Here is a 12017-nt window from a genome sequence, read left to right on the forward strand (position 1 = left end):
ACCAAAGGTCAATGAAAGAGACTAATGACTAAAGGTCAGTGAAAAAGACTTCATGACCTTGCTACTCAAAGTGTGATGCCTGAACCATGGGCAGAGCCTGGAGCTTGTTAGAAATGCAGAGTCTCAGGCCCCTCTTCAGATCCACTTAATCAAAGTCTGCATTTTAAAAAGATCCCCAGGTGATTCAAATGCACATTAATTTTTTGGAAGAGTTATTCCAACATTATTGTGTTTATTTCCTAGGAGAATCAAACTTGGCAACCTGATCAAATGGGAAAATGGAGTTGCTCTATCTTGATCAATTTCAGTGGAATATTTTTAACCTTTTATTAGTAAACTAAACCTAGGTCCATGGTATAGATCATAAACTCTTAACTATGCCTTCAACAAATAATAGTTGAATAAATAAATGGATGAATTGAAGGAAAGATTCATATATACCTATATATACCTAACTTTGTCTTCTCACTTGCCTGTGGTAGCACCACTCAACTGAATATCTTCCATGTGCTTCTCCAGTCCTTTCCTCCACCCTCTGCACATATCCTGGGAGGCTTGCCTGCACTAACTAGACTCTGGCTTCTGTCGAGTTCAGTCTATTGAAAGTGCCAGTGGGAGATCAGAAAAGAGGTGAGGAGGTCAGATTAGTTACCCTCCTGTGGTGTCAACACTGGTTATTTGATCTCGTGACTGAAGACGACAGCCTCTGTGTCTCCAGGTTCTGGAAACTGCCTTATCTCTTTGTCCCTTCAGTCCTCTGAAGAGAAATGCCCCTACTGTCATTATTCTCTAGATACTATCCTTTGGGATTTTGGTAGATACCGCACAAACGTTTATAAATAGTCTTTTAACAAACTCTGTGCCTTTTACCCAATTTTAATGTGCCACCATTTCCTGCCAGAGTCTTGACTGAAAAAGTACTTGTACTTGAGGGAATTTGAACTGGTGGTGATAAGTTCTGGTTCCAGGTAAGATGGATTAAGCATACTTCCCCCAGTCTCCTCCATGGAATGAAGCTATAAAGCCTGGACAGCATGCATGGAGAAGCTATTTAAGAACTGGTGGTTTGTCACTGAAGGTTTAAATAGGATGGTACTGTTGTGTTTGCAACTGATGGTAAACCAACAGAGAAGCCTCTTCTGATCTAGCCTCTCTGTATGAGTCCCTAACTATTTTTTTTGTTTGTTTTAAAGACGTGGTTTCACCATGTTGGTTAGGTTGGTCTTTTTTTTTTTTTTTTCCTGAGACGGAGTTCCGCTTTTGTTACCCAGGCTGGAGTGCAACGGCACGATCTTGGCTCACCGCAACCCCCACCTCCTGGGTTCAGGCAATTCTCCTGCCTCAGGTTAGGCTGGTCTTGAACTCCCAACCTCAGGCAATCCGCTCGCCTTGGCCTCCAAAGTGCTTGGATTACAGGCGTGACCCACTACACCCGGCCGAGTCCCTAACTATTTGACAAACTGATCAGTTGAATATAAATTCACTGCCACTCTAAGCATCATGTATTAAGGCAAAAAGTAAAAAGGAGTTATATTTGGGTTCAAATCTTGGTTCCACCACTTACCAGCTGGGTGACCTTGTGCAAGTTAATTAATCTCTTTTAGTTTTAGTGGCATTATCTATACATTGTAAATAACTTAAAATAGAGCAGGATGAACAAATAGAAGCCTTCACTGATCATCCTCCCCACAGAAACACCAAATTAAAAAACCCCACAAAGAAACTTCATAAAACCAAAACTCAGAAGAGTGATCACAGTACCTAACTTTAACTTCATATCACTGAGACAGGCCCTGAAGAGGGCCAGAAAGAGAGTCTTGAATTGTTGATGTTACTCCTCCTTCATAGACCAGCACTGACCGTCTGTGTGTGGCATGGAGCCAGAATCTGCGTACTTGGGGTGGGAGGGAGAGCACAGGGATTGTGGGACTTTGCATTGGAACTCAGTGCTTCCCTGTCACGGTGGAAAGCAACACCAGGCAGAACTCAGTCAGCACCCATGGAGGGAGCATTCACACCAGCCCTAGCCAGAGGAGGAATTGCCCACTTCAGCAGATGGAACCTGAATGCCAGCAAGCCTCACCACTGTGGGCTCATGTGCTCTGGGGTTCTAAATAAACTTGGAATGCAGTCCAGGTCCCAAGGACCGCAATTCCTGGGGAAGTCCTGGTGCTGTGCTGGTCTCAGAGACAGTGGATCTGGGGGGCAAGCAACCTAGCAAGATGCCAGCTTGGGCAGCCAAGGGAGTGCTTGTGCCACCTCTCCTCCAACCCCAGACAGCACAGCTCACAGCTCTGGGAGAGACTTCCTCCCTCTGCTTGAGGAGAGGTGAGGGGAGAATAAAGAAGACTTTGTCTTGGGACTTGGATACCAGCTTAGCCACAGTGGGATAGGGCACCAGGTGGAGTCCTGAGGCCCCTATTCCAGGCCCTACCTCTAGACTAGTCCTGGGCCAGAAGGAAACCCACTGCCTTGAAGGAAAGAAACTAGTCCTAGAAAAATTCATTACTTGCTGGCTAAAGATCCCTTGGGTCCTGAAAAAGTAGGAGCAATACCCAAGATACTCACAATGGGCCTTCGGTGAGACTCAGAGACATGCTGGCTTCAGGTGCAACCTAGGACATTCCCAGCTGTGGTGACCATAGGGGGAGACTCCTTGTGCTTCAGAAAAGGAGAGGGAAGAGAGGGAAGGACTTTGTATTGTGGTTTGGATGCTGACTCAACCACAGTAGAATACAGCACAGGAGAATACAGGCAGAGTCCTAAGGTTTCTGATTCCAGGCCCTGGCTTCCAGTTGGCATCTGTGGGTACCCCACCCAGGGGTAGGGGGAACTTGTCACCCTGAAGGGAAGAACACAAACCTCATTTCACCACCTGCTAATTGTAGAGCCTCACGGCTTTGAGTGAACATAGGCAGTAGCCAGGCAATGTTATAGAGGGCCTTGGGTCTGACCCAGTGCAGTCCCAATGATGGTGGTCAGGGGAGCTTGTGTCACTCTTCCACCAGCTTTAGGCAGCTTGGGATATGGACAGAAGCTCTACTTGTTTGGGAGAAAGTAAGGGAAGAGAACAAGAGTCTCTGCCTGGTAAACCAGATAATTCTTCCAGATCTTATCCAAGACTACTAAGGTGGTACCACTGTGAGCCTGCAAGAGGCACAGTCTTACTGGCCTTGGGGTGTCCCCTAAGGAAGATATATGGCTGCAGGAACCAAAAAGTTAAATCACAACACCCAAGTCCCTTCAAATTCCTGGAAAGCCTTCCCTAGAAGGATGGGTACCAACAAGCCCAGAATAACTCTTCAATGCACAGACATTAAAAAAAAAAATCTACAAGTATCAAGACCACTCAGAAAAATATGACTTCACTGAATGAACTAAATAGACACAAGAGACCAATCCTGGAGAGACAGAGACATGAGACCTTTCAGACAGAGAATTAAAAATAGCTGCTTTGAGGAAACTCAATGAAATTCAAGACAACACAAAGAAGGAATTCAGAATCCTATCAGATAAATTTGACAAATAGACTGAAATAATTAAAGAGAATCAGCAGAAATACTGGAGTTGAAAAATGCAATTCACATACTAAAGAATATGTCAGCCCCTTACCAGCAGAACTGATAAAGCAAAAGAAAAAAATCAGTAAGCTTGAAGACAGGCTATTTGAAAATACACAGTCAGAGGAGACAAAAGAAAAAAAAAAGAATGAAGCATAACTACAGAATCTAAAAAATAGCTTCAAAAGGGCAAATCTAAGAGTTATTGGCTTTATAGAGGAGGTACAGAGAGAGAGATGGGGTAGGAAGTTTAATCAACAGAGAACTTTCCAAACCTAGATGAAGACATCAATATTCAAGTACAAGAAAGTTATAAAACACTAAGCAGAATTAACCTAAAGAAGACTGCCTCAAGGTATTTATTAATCAAGCTCCCAAAGGTCAAGGATAAAGAAAGGATCTTAAAAGCAGTAAGATTTGTTTTGGAGATTCCTCAAAAACAGATAACATACAATGGAACTCCAACCCAAACTGGAAAGGAAGAAGTCAAATTATCATTGTTTGCAGATGATATGATCTTATATTTGGAAAAACCTAAAGACTCCACACACATAAAAAACTATTAGAACAAATAAATTCAGTAAAGTTGCAGGATACAAAATCAGTAGCATTTCTTTCTTTTTTTTTTTTTTTTTGAGACGGAGTTTTACTCTTGTTACCCAGGCTGGAGTGCAATGGCGCGATCTCGGCTCACCGCAACCTCCGCCTCCTGGGTTCGGGCAATTCTCCTGCCTCAGCCTCCTGAGTAGCTGGGATTACAGGCACGTGCCACCATGCCCAGCTAATTTTTTGTATTTTTAGTAGAGACGGGGTTTCACTATGTTGACCAGGATGGTCTCGATCTCTTGACCTTGTGATCCACCCGCCTCGGCCTCCCAAAGTGCTGGGATTACAGGCTTGAGCCACCGTGCCTGGCCTTAATCAGTAGCATTTCTATATGACAACAGCAAACAACACCAGAAAAGAAATCAAGAAAGTAATTCCATTTACGATCGCTAAACATAAAATAAAATGCCTAGGAATTAACCAAAGAAATGAGAGATCTCTGCAATAAAAACAATAAAACATTGATAAAAGAAATTGAAGAGGACACAAAAATATGGAAAGATATTCTGTGTTCATGGATTGGAAGAATCAGTATTATTAAAATGTTCGTAGTATCTAAAGCAATCTATGGATTCAATGCAATTCCTATCAAAATACCAATGACATTCTTTACAGGAATAGAAAAACAATCCTAAAATTTATATAGAAACACAAAAGACCTAGAGTAGCCAAAGCCACCCTGAACAAAAACAACAAAACTGGTAGAATTGCAATACATGACTTCAAATTTTCTATAAAGCTATAGTAAACAAAACAGCATGGCACTGGCATAAAAATGGACACATAGACCAATGGAACAGAACAGAGAACCCAGAAACAAATCCATACATTTACAGTGAATTGATTTTTGACAAAGGTGTCAAGAACATACATTGGGGAAAGAACAGTCTTTTCAATAAGTGGGGCTGGGGAAACTGGATGTCCACATGCAGGAGAATGAAACCAGACCCTTATCTCTTACTATATACAAAAATCATATAAAATGGATTAAAGACTTCAATCTAAGGCCTCAAACTATGAAACTACTGCAAGAAAACATTGGAAAAACTCTCCAGGACAATTGGCTGGGTCAGGATTTCTTAACAGGCCACAAGCACAGGCAACTAAAGCAAAAATGGACAAATGGGATCACATCAATTTTAAAAGGTTCTGCACAGCAAAGGGAACAATTAAAAAAGTGAAAAAACAACCCACGGAATGGGAAAAAATATTTGAAAGCTACTCACATGAAGAGGGATTAAAAATTAGAATATATAAGGAACTCAGACAACTCTATGGGGAAAGGTCTAATAATCCAATTTAAAAATGGGGAAAAGATCTAAGTAGATGCTTCTGAAAAGAAGATATACAAGTGGAGCAAAGGTATATGGAAGGTGCTCAACATCACTGATCATCAGAAAAATGGAAATCAAAAGTTCAATGAGGTATTATCTCACCCCAGTTAAAATGGCATATATCCAAAAGACAGGCACTAACAAATGCTGGTGATGATGTGAGAAAAGGGAACCCTCGTGCACTGTTGGTAGGAATGTAAATTAGTACAACCACTATGGAAAACAGTTTGGAAGTTCCTCAAAAAACTGAACATTGAGCTACCATCTGATCCAGCAATTCCACTGCTGGATATATACTCCAAAGAAGGGAAATAAATATATCAAAGAGATATATACACTATCGTGTTTGTTGTAGCACTGTTCACAATAGCTAAAATTTGGAAGCAACTTAAATGTCCATCAACAGACAAATGGATAAAGAAAATGTGGTACATATATGCAATGGAGTACTATTCTGCCATAAAAAAACAATGAGATTCTATCATTTGCAACAACATGGATGGAACTGAAGGTCCTTATGTTAAGTAAAATAAGCCAGGTACAGAAAAACGAAGTTCACGTGTTCTCACCTATTTGTGAGAGCTAAAAATGAAAACAAACTCATGGAGACAGACCTTTGAGAGATGGTTACTAGAGGCTTGAGAGGGTAGTGGGGGTGACAGGGAATGGTTAGTGTGTACAGAAATATAGAAATATAGCTAGATAGAATGAATAAGATCTAGTATTTGATAGCACAACAGCGTGACTACAGTCAATAACAATTTATCGTACATTTAAAAATAACTAAAAGAGTGTAATTGGATTGTTTGTAACACAAAGAAAGGATACATGCTTGGGATGATGGATACTCCATTTACCTTGATGTGTTTACTATGCATTGTATGCTTATATCAAAACATCTCCGATAACCATATACACACACACACACACACACACACACACACACACACACACACTATGTACTCACAAAAGTTAGATAAATATGATAGACTTTTTAAAAGGTACTAAATAAGATGTCTTGTACATAGTAAGTATTCAGTAAATGTTTGCAGCTATTATTTCCTAATGTGTCAATTAATCTGATTTACCTTAAGCTGTCATTGAAACCTTCCACTGCATATTTGGATGGCGTATAGCCCCCTCCAACTATTGCAAGGCGACCTCCAACGCTGGAGACATTAATAACTCTCCCTTGAGCTTTCTTGACCAAGGGAAGCATATTTAGTGTCACACTGATGAGTCCAAACAGGTTCACTTCAACAGGTTCTCTGTAGTCTTCTAGTGTCAGCCAGTCAGTGGGAGCCAGCACACCAGGAACACCAGCATTATTGATCAGACCCCAGAGACCTAGAACAGAGAGGAAGGAAAAGAAGTGTGGTAAGATAGTACTTATTTGTCACCTTTGATGAAAATACAGCCCCTGCTTTGCACAATGGTGCCATTTCCTCCTTGAAGTCATTTTCCTACTCTGAAATACTTCGCAGTTTTGGGAAGTGATAGCAGAGAGGGTGGGAGGCTGAATTGAAATAGTTGAAGTTCTCACTGTTACTCTATTTCTGGTTCTGAATGTCAAATACTGAAACTCTGTTAGTGAGTCTTTCTGCTTTTTTTTTTTTTCTTTTTTCTAGACAGAGTTTGCTCTTGTTACCCAGGCTGGAGTGCAATGGCGCGATCTCGGCTCACTGCAAGCTCCGCCTCCTGGGTTCAGGCAATTCTCCTGCCTCAGCCTCCTGAGTAGCTGGGACTACAGGCACACGCCACCATGTCCAGCTAATTTTTTGTAGTTTTAGTAGAGATGGGGTTTCACCATGTTGACCAGGATGGTCTCGATCTCTTGACCTCGTGATCCACCCGCCTCGGCCTCCCAAAGTGCTGGGATTACAGGCGTGAGCCACCAAGCCCTGCCCATCTTTCTGCTTTTTAATCTCAGATGTAGAGTAAATTGATCTATTTTTCCTGCCTTGCTAGACGATAAGGCCAGAGTATATTTATATAATGTTCTGCATGGACAAAGAGTGATATCAATCTACTCCACACTTATTTTTGGTTAAGAATTCAGTCATTTGCTTGGGTTATTTAAAATGGGAAACAGTATTGTTAAAGGTGTTGGAATTCAAGTGTTAAAAATCGAAGGCTTGTCAAATCATTGCCTTTGAACTTCAGAGTCTCAGCTATATGACCAAGATGTACTAGAAAAAATACCAGACATCTGTTTTTTCCTTTGTGGATTCCAACATCTTATTCATGAGAATATTTCAAACTTCATTCAAAGCCAATTAAAATTGTTCTAGTTCAGAATGTAGTCATAATAGCAGAATCTATTGCGGAATAAACATTTAACGGCTCACTACTCTACCTTAATTACTTGAGACACTCATATGCAAATTATCAGGCCATTTTCAACCTTGTTCATTGAAAATATGTGAGCTCTAGAATCATTCTGTAGTGAGAAGTGGGTCCCAGGTATCCAGATAGCAATTTGGGAATCGCCCCCGTATTCTCCTGTAAATTTTAGCCTACATTCCTTTGCTGTATGTAGGGTCGGGGTGGGGGCAGGGAATAGCACTTCCCAGGAGAAGACCATGAAAAGTCAATACTTTCATCTCAGCTCTAAATTCACCTGAGACTTAGGCCCGAGGGTCTTCTGGGCTGTGTTTCTCATGCACACAGACAGCCTGTACTTGGGACTACTCAGAAGCTATCCTAAGATTAGAGAAGTATATAGCTGTTATTTTGGAGACACTTTCTTGAAAGGCCATTTAAAACCTGAGTACATTTTATTTAGCTTTTGTTACCTCCTATCTCGGTTCCATCCTCCCCACTTCCATCTCTCACCTTTTTCCCCGACTTTGTCCTTCACCCACTGGGCAGTCCTCTTGACATTCTCTGGGTTGGTCACATCCAGAAGCACGGTATGAAGTCTGTCTGAGGTTTCTGCCTTTAAAGCTGTTGATCCTGATTCAGTCAGACAGGCAGCGATTACATGAAATCCCTTTTTATCAAAAGTTTTGGCTGCCAAATTTCCAAAGCCCGAGTCACATCCAGTGATAAAAATGTACTTATCAGTGATGTCTGCAATCTTTAGGTTTCCTTTACAAGTCCACAGAAAAACACAGAGGATTAGGAGGCCTAATACCCAAAAGAGCATTTTTTCCCCTGTGTGTGACACTCCTTTCTTGTATATAAAAGAAGATGGTGTCCTGAGTGTTCAAAGTGAAAAAGAAAATTGAAATTAGAACCACCAAGGCATTATAACCAAGGACTGATGAATTTGACATATTTTAATGCATTTGTGTGAATAATTAGAAAGTTAAAGAAACAATAACTCTTATTTGATTGTTTGTTGGGAAGATGGCCATCTAAATGATCAATTGCTTGTCTAAAGTAATGCAAAAACTAACCAAGTGCTATTTGGAAAAATTAAACAGAAGAGAGGGAGGAGGAGGGCCACGGCAATTGACATGAGCCATTGAGTTGACATGACCAACTGGAGCTGTGTGGAGTGTTGGAGTCAGAAAGACATACTCATAGTAAACTCTTACCTCTTACTAGTTCATAAATCTTACCTCTTGCTAGAATGGGCTTAAAATCTATTAGAATGAATAATTCAATTTTAATTGTTCTGTCATATTCCCAGTTATCTTCAAATTGTCAGGAGAAGAACAGCATTTTGGTATTGCCACTAAGAAGATATCCCCAACTTGATTTCCATTTTCATATTTTAAATGGGTTAATGTCAATCTTCAACCCAATTCTGAGATCGTTACAACCCAATGCAGAGGAGTATTAACGTGGGAGGCAACAAATGAGTTCACCAAGAAAGGGTCAGATACATGGGAAGCAATTGAGAGAGAAATGCTGGCAATGCACCATGTCCCAAACCAGACTTCCATAACCTCAAATTCTGTCTTCTCTGAACTCCTGTCTCCTGTGGGAAAAAAATCACGTGGACAGAGGATAAAGTAAAGCAAATTTATGCTGTAAAACTGAAGCTTTAACCATATATGCAGTAGAACTACTTGGATAATTAATTTTGTCAGGGTTAGAGGTAGCCTAGGGCCTAAAATCAAGCAGGTAGAGGGCTTTCTTTCCCTTTTCCTCAGAAGTCTGCATCTGCATTTCCTCTCAGCATATGTTACCATGGGGTTCTGGTGCTGGGGAACAGCAAGCCATTCAGAGAGAGGAAGTGAACAAGAACCTGAGGGCTATGCCTGGGTGCCAAGGCTGTATGGTTGGCTGCCTCAGGTCTGAGTACTATGGGCCCAGCCCTCCACACTCATAGCCATGGGGCAGCCCAAGAGAATGAGATCATCAGCTCTCTCACCACAAAGGGGCAGGTCTGAATTGGCTCTCTTAGCCTGTGGAAGGGAGAAGGGCTAAAGAGAGCATCACATGTGGGAAAGACTTTATTTTCTTCCTCTGCGACCCAAAAAGCTCCCTCCTGTGTCCATGCACCATCATTGACCTTATTCTTGACCGACCCTTAGATCAAGAGGGGCTTTGAGTGCCTCACAGAGAACAATCGGTAGGCCCTGAGTTAAAGTTCAATCTTGCGGATGCTTTTGGAATCATAGCTGTTCCTGAACACTGTGTTCAATAAGGAACTTCTAGGCCAAGTAAGTTTGTCGACTTTGGACTTATATTTTCTTACAGTTATTTTCTGATTTTTCCTTTGAAATATTTTAAAAAATGTTTGTAAAAGTAATTTATGCTCAAGAAAAAACATAGGAAAAAAGAAGATAGTAATGATTGTAACACTTAACTCAATATTTTTGGGCATTTTCCCCATTTTTTCTGTATATGTAAATTTTTCTTTCTATATCAAGAAATATAAACATACAGAATTTTAAACACCATGCATACAGACGCGCACATGCGCGTGCACACACACACACACAATTTATTTCTACTGCTATATGAGAAACAGACTATTTCAGATTTTTAAAAATTCAATGTAATGTCTTCTTCATGTCTCAAGAAATTTTTGAGCTCTGCTTTTATCTTTCTTTCCCCAGAAGATCTACAACCAAAGGGAAAAAAAAAGGATAAAATTGTTATTTCAGCCAGGCACGGTGGCTCATGCCTGTAATCTCAGCACTTTGGGAGACTGAGGCAGGTGGATTATGAAGTCAGGAGTTCTAGAACAGTCTGGCCAACATAGTGAAACCCCCTCTCTACTAAACATACAAAAAAGTAGCTGGGGGTGGTGGCATGTGCCTGTTATCCCAGCTACTTGGGAGACTGAGGCAGGAGAATCACTTGAACTTGGGAGGCAGAGGTTGCGTGAGCTGAGATCATCCTATTGCACTCCAGCCCCAGCATAGTGTGAGACTCTGTCTCAAAAAAAAAAAAAAAAGAATTATCAGTGGATAAAAATTACCTCAGGGAAACATTAAAATATGTTAAGTTTGGAAAACCTACTTGATTGTTGTGGTGTACTATGACTATTTCTAAAATAGTCAAGTTTTTAAACTACTATAGCTTAATAACTTGGTATAGTTTTTCCAACTCTTTTCTGTGTAGGAGTTATGAATTGTCACAAGTCAATGTCCAAATGTGTAATTATGGGAGGGGAAGTGCAAAATTACATATTTAAACCTTTTAAGGCAATTTTATATTTATGAATTCAACTAGTATAGGGTTTTGCTTGAATCTAGCTTCAGTAAATAATCACCGAATGGCTAAATGTTTAATATATTTTCTGAATAGATTCTGTAGCTTTCATTGCAATCCAAACTCCTAGGGGAATTATTTGAAGAAGACAAATATCTGTGGGGTTTTATGTTCTCTAGGGCAGAGAGTTGGAAGTTTTTGTCATTTTTTCCAGGGGCATGCATGAGGGAGTAACAGTAAAATAACGGCATACTTTAGTAAGGCACTGTATGCTGCACTTTCACACGCAAGTCTTGTTCTGTCCTCTCAACAGTGCTTTGAGTTAGAAAGGGCATATTCTTTGCCTGAGAAACCGGCTCAAAGCAACAAAGTGATTTGCCAAGGTCGCTGGGACTGGCTTGCTATTCCACTATATGAGACAGATGAGGGGTGCTGGGGACTGGAGTGCTCCACTCTCGGCTGGGCTGAGAAATGTCCAAGCTGACAAGCTGAGCTGATAAAGTCAACACTTAACAGCTTGCCCATGCTTGTTGAGAGGCTGGGATAACAGTCCATTGACCAAAAGCAACATCTGACGTCTGAAGTTGTGGCTACAGGGTCATCTCCCCTCACGGCCTCCTCTGTCACAGTATAGTAACTGACTCAAGGTCCCGGAAGGAAAGTAGATGAGAGAATAGGGGAAGGGAAGCCACAAGGAGGATATGTTCTGTTCTTGTGCATGAAACTGGGTTACCAGCCCCAAAGGGATTTAATTCAGTTAGATGGATGGCTTAGGCATCTATGAAAGCATCTCAGGCAAAGGGATGCCATCAGAGCTTTGAGAGGGTCTGTGGATAGAATTCAGGGATTTCTCCATTTGTATAGGAAAAAGATCCCATCTTTTTTTTTTTTTTTTTTTCCAAAA

General features: G+C 41.0%; 1 protein-coding gene across 1 annotated transcript in view; it reads right to left on the bottom strand.

Annotated features, from left to right (window-relative positions):
- Positions 1-12017, bottom strand: part of DHRS9 (dehydrogenase/reductase 9) — a 29303-nt gene that overhangs the window by 6179 nt on the left and 11107 nt on the right. The window contains 3 exon segments of the mRNA XM_074399527.1: positions 6589-6847; positions 8336-8686; positions 8689-8700. Of these exon segments, the coding sequence (XP_074255628.1) occupies positions 6589-6847; positions 8336-8686; positions 8689-8700 (622 nt within the window).

The sequence above is a fragment of the Saimiri boliviensis genome, chromosome 5 (assembly GCF_048565385.1).
Source record: "Saimiri boliviensis isolate mSaiBol1 chromosome 5, mSaiBol1.pri, whole genome shotgun sequence".
Taxonomy (NCBI): Eukaryota; Metazoa; Chordata; class Mammalia; order Primates; family Cebidae; genus Saimiri; species Saimiri boliviensis.